The sequence below is a fragment of the Diadema antillarum genome, unplaced genomic scaffold (genome assembly GCF_040938485.1).
Source record: "Diadema antillarum isolate AM-2024a unplaced genomic scaffold, OU_Dant_1.0 seq00001253_RagTag, whole genome shotgun sequence".
Taxonomy (NCBI): Eukaryota; Metazoa; Echinodermata; class Echinoidea; order Diadematoida; family Diadematidae; genus Diadema; species Diadema antillarum.
The window spans coordinates 522,245-540,143 of NW_027272039.1; the positions used below are offsets into that span (position 1 = coordinate 522,245).

The window sequence follows — 17,899 nt, forward strand, 5'->3', positions numbered from 1 at the left end:
CACATATTTTACACCATCTCATGCACCATGTCACGCCCACACATTCACATTATCAATCTACACCCAAGCAATGATTTCGGTTATACTCCTAAAATTCACCCTTTGTCTGTTAATCCGTCTGTATCATATATTGTTAAGATATTTTTACATCCAAGAAATAATCAGTTTTACTTGTTAGAGTTTGTTTGTTTGCTTGTTTGTGTTTACGCGTGCTTATACACATATTCCCTTTTGATATACGTGTTTTGTTTTTGTTTTCTCGGTATAATATTCTATGATCCAGACTTTGATATATCGAGTTGAATATTAAGTTCATTTAAATTCATTTTTTTTTTTGGGGGGGGGGAGGGGCTATTCTAAGTTCGAATTCAAATGTTTTCCTTTCTTGTTGTTTGATCAACTTTAGTAAAGTGATGACTAACAAGCTTTAAGGTTCCAAAGAAATTGCACATTTTATGTACAACCTCTTTACAAGGCTCCCATTGTGTGGAAAGTTCCTGATGTGTTCCCGATCTATATATCCGATGGAGGGAACACTGTAAAAACATCGGTGTTAGATTTAACACCCGGAGGGAACACTGTAAAAACATCGGTGTTAGATTTAACACCACGGGTGTTAAATCTAACACCGATCAAACTTCAATAAAGGACCACACCCACAGGTGTTAAAAATGCACTGAGATGGTGTTGAAAAGTGTTCACCTGACACTTCGTGGTGTTAATTTGACACTGTACCTGGTGTTATTTTGACACTGTAGTGGTGTTAATTCAAAAATGACACCACATGGTGTTGATTTGATATTTGTTGGTGTTAATATCAATGGTTTAACACCCGTCCAGCTTCAATAAGAGACCACACCAGCTGGTGTTACTTTGGTGTAAATTTATTTTCACATTTTTTCAAAAATCTAGTATTTTAATGTAAAATTCTTGATCGTCTTGTTTAAATTAGAAATCAACAAGAAGTGCATTACTAAGAAACTCTTCAAAAAACAGTTTAAAATTTGGAAATGACACCCGGAGGTGTTGATTTAACACCATAAATGAGCACCGAAAATTTAACACCAGCTCGGTGTTCACTATTTAACACCGGATTTTTTGCAGTGAAGATGCACATCGACTGAGTCCGCTGGAAAGCAGACCACAATTCTGAGTATCATGCATGCCTGTTATCAATTTGAAAAAGGCCACTGACGGTAAGTAATCGCGCATGCTTGTTGTGCATTGTTGCGCGCATTTGTATTGCCTGTTTTATAGAGGTGTGATAACACTTGTTGACATCCCCGCGAGAGTTTTGATATATTTCCCCCGAAGAGATATATTTTCCCGAAGCACGCAACGCGCTGAGGGAAAGTTTTGTCTCTCCGGGAAAATACAACTTCCAACGGACTGTCAAGTACCACCGATAGACAAGGTAACACTTATCATATTACAAATTATACGGTCATAAATAATACATATCATTTCATTCTAGCCCCATCGGTATCGACAAATCAGATCAAACTCTGGAATTATGTTACATGACGTGACGTGACTGGTCCCGGGGACTGGTCGCAGTATAACGACTTAATCCCCCTGCATAACAGTCAAGTGATTGCATTGTGAGCAATCAATGGCCAGTTGTTGTTGTTGTTTTTAAACGAAGAATATGACTTTATAACTATACCGACGTTGCTTTGTAAAGGGGTAATAACTTGAGGTCCCCTCGATCGATACACTTTTTTTCCCGACAGCGTTGCACGCTTCTGGATAATCTCGACTCTTCTTGAAGATAATATGGTGTAGGCTACATTTGGGAATCATCATCATCATCGTCATCACCATCATCATCATCATCATCATCATCATCATCTTCACTTTGTTTTAAATTGTCCTTCAGTGTCTAACGAAAGGATGGTTTGTAATAAAAAATGCTATACAAATGTATGTCTAAGATACTGCCAATACGAAAGAGCTCGAAAAACCTGTCAAGATTTCGTAAACAACAGTTTCTTGCACTTTAGATGAATATAAATTGATAGACTATTTTGTACATGGTTAGATTTTTTTTTTTTTTAAATCTTCACTTAGGTGCAAAGTTTTTAAAGGGGGACCCTCCACATGATTTTTCAGAAGTCCACCTTGGGTTGCATTTTTGGGCATAATAGTAATGAAAAACTTTTTATTCTATCGTTTGGACACTCTCTTTAATGCGTGCTTGATTTTAATATGTACCAGTACTTTCACAACAACCTGATCGTCTGGAGGTCCATTTTGATTACTTTCTTCTTCTTCAGTTCTTCTTCTTCTTCTTCCCTTTTGTTGATCACTCTGTCAAATGGTATTTGGAAAATGTTCTAATATTCTGCCAACTTCTGCAATTCTTACCTATAGATATGTTTGCAGTATTTTGATAATGTCAATATGTAGGTTCCTACATGTATTTCTTCTATGCCCCCATTAGGGTCCGTATAAAAATTAAAATCATTGTCAGTTGTCCATTGTAAAATCATAACTTTCATTGTCAATCAAAATCTAGCTCTTGCAAGTGTCTAGCGTCATTCACCTTGCTGGACCCCCCCCCCCCATCCCCATCCCCCCATGGCCCTTTGCCCTCCACCACCCCACCCCACCCGTACCCCCGCCCCACCCCAACCCCGCCCCCACCCCCACGATCGAGCGTGCTTTTCTTGCCTCTTGATCCTACGTCTACCACACTACGTGCTGTAGGCATAGCGCTACGTTGTGTGTCCAGATCACTGCTGACACTGGCTCAAATCCGTTGCAGTTGGACTAAATAAGCGGTAAGAATCTATCCCTTTCAACATGACGATGATTTGCATGGAACCCACAACTAACGTTACATCGTACGAGAACAGTGAAAGCGTGGTGAAAGCACTAAATGAATGGAACTGTCCCTCGCCTCGCATGCCGCCATATGATGACTGTTTAGTGTGTGTCCCATATATTCATATTTGTGTGATGTGTCGATAATTCTAGTCCTTCTCCACATGTACCACATTTACGCACTCACGAGTTATATTTCGTCATCCTGTGTAATAGTCGTAATATGAATTTACGGTTGTTGATTGTGGATTGTCTGGATCTGGATCTGGATGAATACGCTGAAAAACTCTGGATAGAGTATCACTCAGCACTGTGGTGTGTGATGTGCAGCTAATCACAACGGAGGTGACGCTGGAGCGCTTCTTTGAATGTGTCAAATTTATGAATCTGCTTTATGTTACTCGGCAGATTATTCCAATCCTTCGCTGTTCTATGGAAGAAGGAGTTGGCGAGAGCAGTTGAGGAACCGTGTAAAGTAGAGTAATTGTCCGGATGATAACTTCGGGTTGTCATACCTCTCGGTGCTTGAGCAGGACTGATATAATCCTCGAGATTTAGATCAATATTGCTGTGCTTTATTTTATGAAATGTTGATAGCCTTAAAAGCTTGCGTCGTTCTGGGAGTGGATGAAGTTTGAGATCCTTTATCATTCCGGAGACGGAAGATTGCCACTTGTAATCATTACAGATGAATCTGGCTGCTCTATTTTGTACTGCTTGAATCTTGGAGATGTTACGTTGAGTGAAGGGGTCCCATACTGTACAGCAATACTCCAAGTGGGGACGCACTAGGCTCTTGTATGCTTGTAATTTAACATTTCTCGGTGCATTATGTAGATTACGACGGAGAAAGCCAATCATGCTGCTTGCTCTGGCTGTAGTTATATCAATATGTCTATTCCATTTTAAATTGTCTGATAAGACAACTCCTAGGTATTTGTGACTGGACACTGTTTCTATCTGGTGACCGGCTAAGGTGTACGTGTGATGAATGGGACGAGACTTCCTTGTGAAGCGCATAACGTTGCATTTGTCAAGCTTGTATTTCATTTGCCATTTTTTTTCCCCAAGCCTCTAAGGTACGTAGATCTTGTTGAAATATGACACAATCTTTATGTGTCTTAATGGGACGGTAAACTACACAATCGTCTGCGAATAGGCAGACGTTGGATGAAACTTGATCAGGGAGATTGTTAATATATGATAAGAAAAGCAATGGGCCCAGAACAGTGCCTTGGGGCACTCCTGAAGAAACATGAACGGGTCTTGAGGATGACCCTTGGACTACGACTGTTTGTTCCCTTTCTGTGAGAAATTGTGAAATCCATGAAAGTAATGAGCCCTGGATTCCAAGATACTTGAGGCGATGAAGGAGCCTCTGATGTGGTACAGTATCAAACGCTTTTGCAAAGTCTAACACAACAGCGTCAACTTGCTTAATGGTTTCGACAGAGGAGAAAATATGATGAATTGTTGTAATCAGTTGGGACTCACACGACCGTCTGGATCTGAATCCATGTTGTGTGTTACTGAGGATATTGTTATCCTCCAGATGGCTCATAATGTGGCGATAAATGATATGTTCTAAGACTTTGCAGCAGGTGGATGTGAGGGATACCGGCCTGTAGTTGGCTGGGTCGGATCTACTACCATTCTTATACAGAGCATTTATATTAGCTTGTCTCCAATCTCGGGGTAGCGTGCCAGTCCGAAGACTTTGCGTGAATATGACTTGCAATATAGGTGCTACTTGTGCAGCACATAACTTGAGAAATTTGGGAGAAATGCCGTCTGGGCCAGAAGCTTTATTCACATCTAAGTTCTTAAGAAGTTTCATAATACCTTCTGTAGAAATAATCAAATCTGATATTGTTGGGATTTGTCTCTGTCCCATATGAGGAATATTAATCAAATCTTCTTTAGTGAAAACTGATTGATATTGATCACTTAAGACTTCAGCTTTTTCACGAGCTGTATCGGCTAGTTTTCCCTTGGAGTATAAAGCCGATATACCATTTGTGTCACGCCTCTTTTGCTTAATAAAAGACCAAAATTTCTTGGGGTTAGAAGTGAGTGAGTCAAAAACTGTTGTTCCTAAAAAATGTTGTTCAGCTTTTCGAAGTTCTTTTTGGACTTGCTTACGAAGCTGCCTATAACGGCACCAGTTCCGATGGGATCCATCTGTTTTGGCACTATAAAACGCCCTATTTTTCTTTCTAATCAATCGCTTGAGGGTTCCGTTTATCATTGTCGCCAGATTGTCGCCAGAGTGTTATTATTTGCTACCCCATGACCCCTATAGGAATAATTGTAAATAATTATTGTAGAATTACCAACCCTCTTTCTTTTATAAACTAAGTTTAAAGGCAAGTAAAGCCAAAGGACAAGTCAACAATACAACATTCATGCGTGTACGTGGATCAGGATTGAGTCAGACAGTGAGAGAATGCACCAATATCACTCTGTACAGTAGAACACATCAGTGAAAGTTTGAGGAAACTTGGACAATATGTTCAAAAGTTATGAATTTTTGAAGTTTCAGTGCCGCCATTGCTGGATGAGTAGGCTAGACTGTCAACTACTGCTTGTGATATCACGTGCGTAGAATAATACAGCTCTGTAAAAGTAAGGAAAATTCAACATATTTTCTCTTTTCTTGCTTAATAGAGCACTTGACTTCCCTCTTTTGGAATTCAGGTTGAAGAATATTACCCTTAACATGATATGTCAGTGGTGAGTCAAGGGAATGTGTACTTTTTCTCAAAAAATGAAATTTTGTGGAATTCTCTTTATAAAGTTTACCGTTCTATGCATGTGACATCGTACACTGTAGTAGTACATAGTCTTCTCATCCAAACTATGGGCGGCTTGCTTTATGGTTAGGTCTACACACATAAAGCCTGCATTTGTGACATCCCAACCTTAACTAGAGTAAAATATCCCGTTTGCGGCAGTTTAAGCATTGTTAAGAGTTTTTCCAACTTGTAAACAAATCAGGCAAATTATTTTCAACCATTTCATATATCATAGACAAGATTATTCATTAACGCAATTGTTTTCATGAAAGAAATTTACCATTGACCAACGCAGTTTTCATGATTTACCAGGGCAAAACCCGGCACAATTTTCGCCGATAAGGGCGATATGCGACGTAGTATTTCTGCTTGCGGCACGATGTACAATCCCTATGCAATACGCGCGTGCTCCGCGATCTTTAGCTGAACGCCTTCACATGTCTCGCGAACATTGCGTAAGCGCCAATTCCCATTGCGAAAGCACGTGAAAATAGCGTGCGCACATGCATTGGCCGCAAACAAGGTCGCAATTCTGGCGGTGTTGTTGATGTCTTTCTCGTGTTTTTCTCATTTTTTTTCGATGGTAACATCCACTTTCCGAAAAAAATGGCGGCCCACATCGGCTCGCGAAAATTCTATTTTACGTGAGGATATGTTTTCAAAATCCATGAACATCGAGAAAACGACAAAAAATCCAGTTTCTTGGACCATTGTTTCTTAACTGTTATGTTAAGAAGTACCGAAAGTTTCATTTTGGATGCGATATGTTGTCATTTAGGTGAGAAAATTTCACTTTCGTCAGAGATCGTGCCCATTTTATCGGTTGGTTTTTGTTGATTGCTAGTGTGTTAGTATATGTGTAGTGTGCATGCAACAGTGCAATGCTGTGTTTAGCTGTATATTACCGTGTATGTTGTACCTGCCGCGAACGGCTGCACGGCCGCTTACTGACGCAGTTACTCTAGATACTCCCCTTTATCATAGTCGGTGATTCATAAATTACTGCACTGTAAATGAATAAATTGTCATGAAAGTAATTTTTGTAATTAATAGCAAGCAAAATACTTTGTGAGCTTTTTATATAGTGCATGTTTTCTTGCTGTGCAAAATGGGCGAAAATATCCACAACACAAAAATTTCACTTTTACAGTAGTCTAATACTCTTAATACTTTGTGCATGAGAAGGTCTGAACTGAGGTAAGTCACCTAGAATCATTTATCCCTCTAAGACCAGGATTGCTAAGTTTGAGACTGTATGAGACACCAAGTAGAAAACAATTTCTACAAATGTAAGTCATTACATGGAATGCCTTTAAATTTTACTGTGTTTTCTTTCTTTCTCTCTTTCTCTCTCTCTCTCTCTCTCTCTCTCTCTCTCTCTCTCTCTGTCTTATACAGATACTATAAAGGATGGATCCTAATCATAATGAAGAGTTGGATCCAAATCAAAATGACCAGCAAGAAGAAGATGAAGAAGTAGAAATCATAGAAGATGATGGAAGCATGCCAGCTGGTTGGTATTTTCTTTTCAACCCAAAACTGACCTATGGTATTGACAAAGAATATAAACATATATGTATATGTACACTTTTACATGGTATTTACTTGTGCGCACATAATATCTGTTTCATAATGCATGTCTAAATGAGAGAAAACCAACCTCGAAATGGCATAAATGGCCGAGATTATGACCATGTTGCATTCTTGTCTGCAGGTCATTGTAAGAATTGGACTAGCGAGAGAAAAGTTCCTTTCCTGAATTTCAAACTACCTTTGAAAAAATCAATTAAAACCTTTGAGATGTCTAGTGGTAGCATGATGCTCTTTAACAAAAAAAGATCCTAGATCCCAATTTGAAGATTCTTTCATTTGCTTTTCAGTCATGTCGTCCTGATAAAATTTTGTCCACCTGTTTAGATTCAAAGTAGCTCCCTTCAAATAGTGAAACGAAAACTATTGTCAACAAAGTAATTATGTTAGCTTGAAGTGATAACAGATCATGCATATAATGATGTAGGAATACAACTGCCATACACATAAATACATGTATATATTTTTATAAAATCATGTTGTGATATTGACTACCAAAATATATTTCAAGATCAATGTTTTCTCTTCAGTAGTTCCCTAGTAATTTTCCTGAAATAATTTTGCTTCAGACACTGTCTTCAAGTGCATGATTGCACATAAATTTGCCTTTGGGTTAGGGTAAAGTGTAGAGAGTTGTAGATTGTTGAAATTGTGGTCACAATTCTATCATGTCACAACATTAAAGTGTTTACGGCCATCATCAATAGGCATTCTACTAATCAGAATCCATGCATGTGATGGTTTCCCTGTAGACTTGATAGCAGAAGAAATGGGTGACATGGACTTCTACGACTACGACGGGGAGAATGAGGAGGATGACGATGCGGAAGGGACTGAAGCCACAGAAGGAGATTCAGAGGCTAACGCCAGGGACGATGCAGTAGCGAAGTTTGAAAGCCATTCCGGTCTGTGTCATTGGATTCTTGTCATAGTGTCTCATCATTTGCATAAGTACCACTAGTTAAGAAGGAGGGATAGTATCTGTTCACACATTCTAAGCAAAAATGTATAAATGGCCATTTGATAGCAGATATGTCAGTTTTGAGGGGAAAGCTGAGTACCTAATAATTTTACTCTGTAATATACTACTAAGAGCTTTGAATTACAGTTGAACCGCTCGTATCCGGACAAGTCGGGACCGGGGCTCATCCGGATAAGGGATTTGGCCGGATACAGGAGACTCAATACTTTATACATGTACATTGTATACACATGTACTGATGTAGCCCATTGTAGTACCACCTTTCATTGTTACATTTGGGGGTGTTTGGGGATGTTAAAATGTCTGAAGGTAAGCAATTTGGAAGGAAATTTGATGTAATGTATGTTAATCATGTTGGAAGTAATATGTAATTCATGTGTGTTTGTGTAGGAGTTCTCAAGGAGTTGGGAATCCCCCTTTCCTCCCGTAATTATTTTTTTAAAAAAAATCACAGCGAGATTGCGTCCGTATAATAGAGAGATCCAGATAAAGGGAGGCCGGATAAGAGAGGTTCAACTGCACCAGGAAAATCAAGTTTGAAAAATTAGGCTTTCAGTCCAAATACTACACCTTCTGTACTTATTATCATTTAAAATATATCAGACCCTTTGCACTCCATATTTTACCCAAGTCATTTTATAAATGAAATAATTTCTTTGAAGGCATATCACTTTATTTGTATTGAAGCTCACTCCCAAGGCAATCACCAGCAAAGTAGGCATGCATTTTTAGTCCAGCACAAAGCAGCCATTTGTAAAGGCTTGAAGTGCAGTAGAGTTAAAGGTGATTGCAGGTACTTGTGTGCAAGGATGCCAGCTGTCACTGCCAGCACTCCTTTCATCGCACTCCAGGTTCGGTGTTCTGCTGCGACATCCATCCAGCAGGGGGCATGCTGGCAGTCACGGGGGGTGAAGACGACAAGGCCTACATCTGGAGCACCACGGACGGCGAGTCAGTCCTGGAATGCACAGGTGAGATTCGAGAGAGTACAGCTGTTGTGTTAGCTCAACTAGAAGAATTTGCACCTTCTGTAAATTAGGTGGATATATAGATGGTGGCTTACAAGGCAGACAAAGTATGTTTCATCATACACATTAACAACTTTCCTAAGCCATTATGTTGCAGACTGTTTTTTTTTCCTAGACACTATGAGTCAAACTTCCATATGTTTGTTATTGAAACATATTGCATTTCATCACCCTCAAATTACCAGTGCATCTGTTTGTGTTAAAGGCACATAGACTCGGTGGTTTAGTCGAATGCATCAATGCGGGCACATGGCGCAAGTTTCCTACAGAGACCTATGCTATCGACTCCTCTTTAGTGCTTACGCTTTGACCCATTTCCATGAGTCCGAAGAGGTCCAATCCACTGTAGTCAGTGGTCTGATCACAGTTTGGCTTATGATTTGGCTGATGATGACGGCTTTAGCAAACTTCTGTGACGTCACACTAAGAAGCACAGAAGCACGCACCCTGGCATCACTACAGACTGCGTGATTCGCAGAGAAGACAATGAAGGTAACGTTACCTAGCAAAACCTACGCGCTTTTCCTCTTGATGACAGCTCAACTTCGACAATCTTTGTATCAGTGCTAATGGTGATCGGCACTATCATCCAACAGTGCCCCCGCAGCTACCGGGTCTACGCACCTTTAACATGTTTAGATGAGCTGATTATGCTATAACACATGTTTCCTATAGGCACCTGCCCCAGTATTCTTTTGATTAGTCTTCTACGGGTTAAAATCCTTCCCTAATTGGGAAAGTCATAGACTGGTGAGTTACTTGTATCAAAGATTGAGGGCTACACTCCCAGTTAAGTTTTAGGAGTGTGGACACAGCATTAATTTCTATATCTTACTGTTAGTCATCTACACACTATTACTTATCTTCCTTTGCTTTCGCAGGCCACAACGACTCGGTGACCTGTGTCTGCTTCAGCCATGACGGAGAGCTGGTTGCCACGGGCGACATGAGTGGGCTCATCAAGGTGTGGAAGGTGTCCGCCAAGGACGAGATCTGGAGCTACGAGTGCTCGGACTTGGAGGTAAACTCACAAATCTCTCTTTACTATTGTCCCCTTTTCTTGTTTTGTTAAAACCAAAAAGTATAAAATAAAATGAAGTTGCATGGTAGCTGCTATTATGAAGTAGTGGAAGTGTAAAACAAAAAAATAATAAATAAAAAACCTCCCCGATCATAGACCCATAAACACAAGGGGAATTTTAATGAAGCAGTGAATTAACCTATGAACTTATTTGAATAGATTTCAACTGTAATCAAATCTGTGGTGTATGAGTCTCTACTTACAAAGTGTTTTAAAAAATAGAATGTATTCCAGGCCTAGGCCAATAGAATGAATATATAAATGAATGTATGGATGAATTCAGCTTTCATTCGATTAGTTAATGAATAAGGGAGCAGTTGATGATTGATTAAATAGAGAAATATGAGATGTCTTGTAATTGTATTATTTTTTTGTTTTGTTAATGGTAAAGGTTAACTTTATTGTGCAATAGTTAATATTTTTAATGTATGTTTGTATATTGAATGTATTCATGATGATCCTTGTAAGATGTCCGCAATTCAGCTTCCTGGCTGCAAGAGATGTTATTCTGTAAATACCTTTCAATAAACAAATAAATTTCCTCCTGGATAGGAAGCAGAAGTCTGTTACACATATTAATGCCATAGATTCTTTTGTCAGTGAGAGCAAGTGTATAAAAGTGATAGTGGGATTGTGCAACATAAAATAGTGGGTCTAGGGCAATTACCCCGGACCCTTCCCCTGGCCCTAATCCTAATCCTAATCCTGAACCTAATCCTAACCCAAACCCTAACCCTAACCCTAAACCTAACCCTAGTCATTACTCTAACCTTACCACTAACCGGTATTTAGCCGGGTGGTAATTGCTCTCTGGGGGTAGTTGCCCGGATACGAAAATAGCAAACTTAATAATTTGAAGTGTTGAAAATTTGTTTTCAATATGTAGAGTTTCTCAGTGTTTTTGTTGTTGTTGTTGTTCTTGTATTCTTCTTGGAGTGTTATAGCACCAAAGAAGTAAATCGTAGCAATTTTTATTTATTTTTTATTTCTTTTATTTTTGTCAGTGGCTCACGTGGCATAGCAGTGCACCTGTTCTGCTGGGTGGGACTGTGGACGGAGACGTCTGGATGTGGAAGGTTCCCTCTGGTGACTGCAAGATGATGCAGGGGCATGGCTGCCAGACAACGTGTGGAAAATTGTTCCCAGACGGTAAGGCTTAACATCTCTCTCAGCAGTCCTCTTGTTGCTGAGCACTCTTGGTCCTAAGCAAAACGTTTGATGGGTGCCACTGGGGCAATGACTTTATTTTTTAGAAGACAGAGAGACCAGACATAATTTATTTAATATGTCATGAATACAGCTGTGTTTACGTCTTGATAATTGATTGCAGATAATCAAACCTGTCTGTGTACTCCATCCAGATACTTTAATAAACTCAAAGTCATGTAAAAACTTTACAAAGAAGACAAATGAACTGGGAAAAAAATATTGAAGTGAGTTGCTGAAGCTCTTTGCTCTTGCATGAATAGGGTGATAGACTGTTAAGCAACTGAACTTGCCCCTATGATTGGAATGTGTTATCACACTTGTGTTTGTCCTTACAGGAAAGAGATGCTGTGCTGGCTATGAGGATGGTACGGTCAAGGTTTGGGATCTCAAGCAGGCAACGGCCATCCATCACTTCAAAGGTCAGAGGTCATTTAGTCTCCCTTACGAGGACAATTCTCCCCAAATTTGTGCACAGTTTGGCAGATGTTACAAAAAAAAAACACAACCAAACAAACTTATCACTGAAAATGCTATTAGATCATCTGTCATATCATCTTGCGGGTACCTCCATATGTGGCTGTGTTGATTACATAAATGCAATTCCATAAAAGTGAAAGTGATCAATATTATGTTTCAAATGGCATTAATTGAAAGAAAAAATACTGCACAACAGTCTACAGATGATATGTCATCATGTTCAGACATGTTCTTCAAGGCAAAGTGCATCCATTCCATCTTGCAAAGTTTTGGTTAGTTTGTGATTGCGCAAGTTATGCAAAGGCAGCACCAGAGTTATTTTTATATGCGTATGGGCAGCAGGAGGACTTTACATGTAAGATTACTGACTGACGTTCATGTGGTCATGACATCAATTTTATGTCATTCGTTCATATTCACTCAATAGCCACCATCCACTTTGTTTGAAACCAAATTTTCCTGTGTCAGTCCTTCTTTTTAATGACATCTCTCTTTTGAAGGGCATTTTAGTGGATTAAGATGGTTTTACACATGTTTGTAATGTCTAAAGATTCTGAATTATATTACTATATGTCACTACTGTCGTTTGCAACGGTCACTAAAGAAAATAAGGCTTTTCCACACAAGAAAGGCTGAGATTTGCCACAAGCCAATGAACCTTCTCATTCAGCATACTGTAAAAGTGGAAATTTTTGCATAATTATTTGGTATGACATGAGACTCGTGCAAAAAAGAGTGCAGTATCTTGGTGGGAATTTGTAATGATGTCTTGAATACATTTGAGGTTTGACAAGTGACTTCCAATTCACATGTAACCATCACTGTAATGTGAATGTCTGCTGGTATGTAAGGAACAATTTTCTTACCCACAGTCCGATTTTCTTCCATTGATGCCATCACTAGGTGGGAGTGGTCATGAGGGAGGAGTGACGACGTTAGATTGTCACCATGACAACAACTTAGTACTGACGGGTGCGGTGGATGGATCGTCCAAGCTTCTAAACAGTGGTACAGGAAAGGTAATTGGCTTTTGTATACCACATTATTGAACATGCCAAGTAGTACGCAAGCAGGATCTGTCATTAATCACGACATGTAAGACAATGTCACAAGTGGATGAAACACCAATATGCCATATGCCTATACTGCACCGACAGAATGAAAAACACACATCCATTTTTAACATTTTCAATATTTTCAACATCACTTCACGTTTACATTTGCTGGGAAACGGCAATGTTTCCTTTCACATGCTTTTAGTTTTAGTAGTGTATAATCTTTGTGGCATTTTTTTGTTGTTGTTGGCAGGATTTTAGATGCTCGTAACACAAGCTTTGCACCAAATTCTTTCCAGGTTTTAGCAACATTTACCGCCGGACCAGTCAATGAAGATATTGGAGAAACTAACTCGGTGGAATCAGTGGGTATCTCCCCCAGGTGAGTGTGTGTTAAACATGATGAGGCGACTCACATTATTATGAAGTCCCTGGGACCGGCAAATCTCTTTTGTTACATCAAAATTTCGTTTTGACCAAAGTGAATTTTGCACCATAGACTGTAATGATAATAATTTTGGGACCTGAATCTACTTCATTGTTAAACAAAATTTTTGTTATGTGCCTCTTTTCAAATAGGAGCACCTGCATATTCATTCTGACACAATTCTGTGATCAGTGTTACACAATGGAGTGAAGGAAATGCCACATAATGCATATCTGTATGCAGGGCTGGACACTAACTTTATTGTGTGTTGGCCTGTTCCAGCCACTAAAATCTTTAAAGTTGAAATTCTGGTGGCCTGAAAAAGAGTTGTAATGGCACCACTGTCATGCTGTGCTGTATGTTACACCTCAATTCCTGTTTGGTTTCAGGAGCATGAGTGTTTTCAGCTAATTGCTTGTCAGCATGCCTGTGTAACCTGAAGGTTGTCAGCATGGTCCCAGGCATTAAAAACAAACAAACAAACAAACAAACAAACAAACAAACAAACAAACAACTTTGATGGATTTCCTTTATACTTGATCCGCATTAATTACATGGCATGTAGATGTGTTGATCCAATTCTAGAAAAACAAAAATCTCTTGAGGTCAAAGGTCAGGGCGACAATTATGACCAACATGTCGTTTTCAATTGATAACTTCAAAAAGTGATAAATGGTAGTGTTATTTGGTAGGAGAGATAGATATTTACAGTTTGTTTTTTTGTTTTTTCATTGCTTGTTTGGGTGAAAGGTTAAACGTTTGTTGCTAAGGTCACTGAATCCTACTCAAAATATCATTTTCCAGCCTCAAGTTCAACTTGGAAGTATGAATGTTGGGAATCTGTTGCTTGTCAGTGTGTCTGTGCAACCCAGACTTTGTCATCATGATTCCAGGAGTTATAAAAAACAAACGAACAAACAAACAAACAAACAAACAAACAAACAACAACAACAGCTTTGATCTTTGACTTGTTCTCTCTCTTAAAAACTTTTTAGAATTTATTTTTTTCTGTCATGTTATTTGACGAAAAGACTAAATCAAATTTTGCCCTTCCCTTTCTTGACATTTTCCAGCCAGTCCATGGCAGCCATTGGCTCCCTGAATGGAATTCTGAGCGTCTGGGACATCCCCACCCAAAAACTCCGGCATCAGTGCCACCATGAGGTGGGTGCATCACCAAAATGATATGAGAGAGAGAGAGAAAGTTTGCCGCAGTGATGCTATCTCCAGACAAATGTTGCCATGGTTACCAGTTTCATAGGGCATAAGATTGACATGAAAAATATCATTCCAGCTAATGGGCAGGCTAAATGTGTATGTATTTATCAACAAACCCTGCTATGATCAATGACTTTCATAAAATAAAATTCACCAACCATTCATCACAGAGATTGGACAGACAAGTCAGCAACCTTCTCATGGTTTCTCTTGAGCGTTTGAGGATGGAAACAAACACTGGGCTGCAGGATGAAAAGAAGATTGCTGAAGACGTGCTCAGAAAAAAAAAAAAAAAAAACGAGAAAAAGGATTAATGAGATGACATTAACTTGAGAGAATCATCACAAATGTCTATACCAGATTATTCATTTTTCCAAAGCAGAAGAGAACAAATGATAACAAAAATATAAAGATTCTATATCCTTCTATCGAGTGTGGTGTGTGTTGTGATTTTAATGCATTAGACCAGTCACCCCTCTCCCCCCTCCCCCCCCCCCCAAAAAAAAAAATAAATCAGGATGTCATGCTCCATTGCCAATACCAAATGAACTCTTGAGACACACTGTGTAACTTGTGTCACTTTGATGCAAGTCACTTAGAAGCACTCTGTAATGATAGTAGTGATGATGATAATACAAGGTAATTGTACACATTTTTCATATGAGTGTCGATGTGATGGCTAGATAAGATGTTTTGGATACTTTTATCAACAATAACTCATTTTCCTTCCCAAACTACCCCACTCAACCCTGTACCTGCCCCCTATCCCACTACCAGGCTGGCATTGTCCGCCTAAAGTGGGACCCAGAGAGTCCGATGGTTTTCACCGCCGGTCTGGATGGAGCGGTGAAGCTTTGGGACAGTCGGTCAGCTCAGTTAGTCTCCTCGTGGGTCGGACACCAAGGGGAGATTCTGGATCTGGCCATAAGCAGGTCAGTTTGGGGATTTTTTTAGTCTTGTACATATTTTACTTCACCAGTTTCATCATTCTTTGAGAAGATATGTGATCTGCTACAACAAAAGGATCCGAAAGTCGGGGGAGGTTGATTTTCTGAAAACGACATGACATTATTCCCTTCTTCCATTGTAATTTCATATATAACACAATGCATAAAAGTACTCAGTTGTGGAGATATCAATGACTTTATGAGATTATGTCGAGTGGTCTAAGAAATCAGAGTTTCAAGAAAACCGCCTTCAAAGTTTTCCTTCCAACGGAATCTTGATCAAAGGGAGGTATTAGACAGTTTTCACCTCTGAACAATAGAAGGTATCCCCCCCCCCCCCCCCCCCCCAGCAACCTCTGTGATGTTCATTCAAGCTAATTTCTTGCCTTCCTTAAATCACTGGGCTCTAAAATTTCGACAGATGATAGACGAAACATTAGACTACAAAATTATGTCAAAAACAGAAAGTCGATGGTTTCGACCGATTTTGATGATTTGACTTCAAACTTGATTTTCTCGGCTCAGCTTCCAGCGACGTAAGGGTCACATATATTTTATGTGTACCTTGCCGTTGTACATTCTGAAGTTGTAAACATGCGATGCATGTTCAGATCCTGCATTTTATCAGCATGTTGATATTGCATTGGGTGGGTACCCAAGACTAAAAATTTGCCGTGATTTCCCAAATGTACCAGTTGTCCTGTCAGATACAATGTAGCTTAACTCATCTGTGCTGTTAGACTGAATGCATTGCATGTATATGAGGCACAAAAGCTGACTCTGCTCAAAAACTCAGATTACTTTGAATTTATCACATATGATACAGTCAAAAACCTGTCTATAGCAACCACCTGCAGTATGCAACTACTTAACACAGTTCTCCCCAAAAGAAAAGCCGTGTTGACGACCCTGTCTGTAGCGGCCACCTGTCTACAATGGCCACTTTTTTCATCTCCCTTTGGGTGGCCGCTATAGGCAGATTTGACTGTATAACAAACGATTCAATCTCTGGTCAGGAACAGCATGTTTACACTTTGGAGTTAAAAATGCGATGTCAGGGAGGTTGTGATTCCCTCAGTAGCATTTCAAACCCTGTGGATGGGACATTCTGTATGCTCCATCCCTACAGTCATAACATACATTACATTCCATTCCATTCCAAATGTTTTTACAGGGATGGCAACACAGTGGTGACATCATCTGGAGACACGTCAGCGAGAGTTTTCAAAGTCCAACAACCAGACAGATAATCACAAATGGATCATCAACACCGCCATCTTTGTCTTCTGAAGGGATTTGGAAAACCCATGTGACTCTGTAACTCAATGGACCAGTGATGATGGTGTTTGATATGTGCAGTGGACTTTAAGAGAAGTGCTGGAGTTGTCGTGCAGGAATGAAGAATTCTATGGCAAATGAGACCATGGTGATTACAGGCATAAGCATTGTTGTGTACTGAGTCCTACTTCAAGACTGAAACCACACACACACACACACACACACACACACACACACACACACACACACACACACACACACACACACACACACACACATGCACACACACACACACACACATGCGTCTATGGTGGAAACCGAGGACCTGTTAAACCCATAAGAATTTTACCACATAATCGAGGACCTGTGTGTCAGTAGGACTCTTGTCAACCGAGGACTCATTCGTATATTACCATCCAACCGAGGACTTATTACAATAATGCTAATCGACGACCTAAAAATATGTACCCCTACATGCAAAAGCATGCAAAAGCAGAGCATTTGGAATGGTCTACATACCGAGGACGTCCTCGGTTCTCTTTGTGTCCGCGGTTTAAATGTAAAGTTCGTATGTGTGTCCTTGTTTTACACCATGGGTAAGTGCACACACGCAAACACACACAAGAATAGTTAGTCTAGCAGATCAGTTCTCATCACTGCACTGTTTGCTGTTCATTCAAAGTCACAACAAATGCAAGCCATGCATTAGAAGTATTGTAATGGAAGATGCGAGATATGTATCTATCAGAGACTTTGCATGGTGCTACTCCAGTAATGGTGAATGATCTGTTAGTGATCCAAGCACTAAATAACTTTAATGATGAACAACTTCATGGGCTGTTTGCTTAATACCTTTAGTATTCATCAAATGAAGACATTGCATTAGATTATACACATGTTTAGATATTTGTCGGATATTGCTCAGTACATGGGTACTGATAAAATAGTGTGCTGACAAATTACTGTAAAACCAGAAATGTTCACAT

The 17,899-nt window shown here is 39.6% G+C and overlaps 1 protein-coding gene across 1 annotated transcript; it reads left to right on the forward strand.

Moving 5' to 3' along the window:
• Window positions 1–7,031: 7,031 nt before the first annotated feature.
• Window positions 7,032–17,161, forward strand: LOC139745336 (angio-associated migratory cell protein-like). Its single transcript, XM_071655736.1, has 11 exons — window positions 7,032–7,134; window positions 7,964–8,116; window positions 9,045–9,164; window positions 10,103–10,242; window positions 11,307–11,451; window positions 11,847–11,930; window positions 12,892–13,007; window positions 13,343–13,425; window positions 14,544–14,634; window positions 15,466–15,620; window positions 16,810–17,161. Exons 1-11 carry the CDS (start codon window positions 7,032–7,034, stop codon window positions 16,883–16,885), a joined length of 1,266 nt encoding a protein of 421 aa, XP_071511837.1. The 3' UTR covers window positions 16,886–17,161.
• The last annotated feature ends 738 nt before the right edge of the window (window positions 17,162–17,899 follow it).

Bases quoted from the DNA above. Each gene is read 5' to 3' on its own strand.
- LOC139745336 (XM_071655736.1), top strand. From the start codon at position 7,032: ATGGATCCTAATCATAATGAAGAGTTGGATCCAAATCAAAATGACCAG. The intron at 11,931-12,891 runs GTCAGAGGTCAT...TGCCATCACTAG, and splicing joins GGCCATCCATCACTTCAAAG to GTGGGAGTGGTCATGAGGGA. The intron at 14,635-15,465 runs GTGGGTGCATCA...TCCCACTACCAG, and splicing joins GGCATCAGTGCCACCATGAG to GCTGGCATTGTCCGCCTAAA.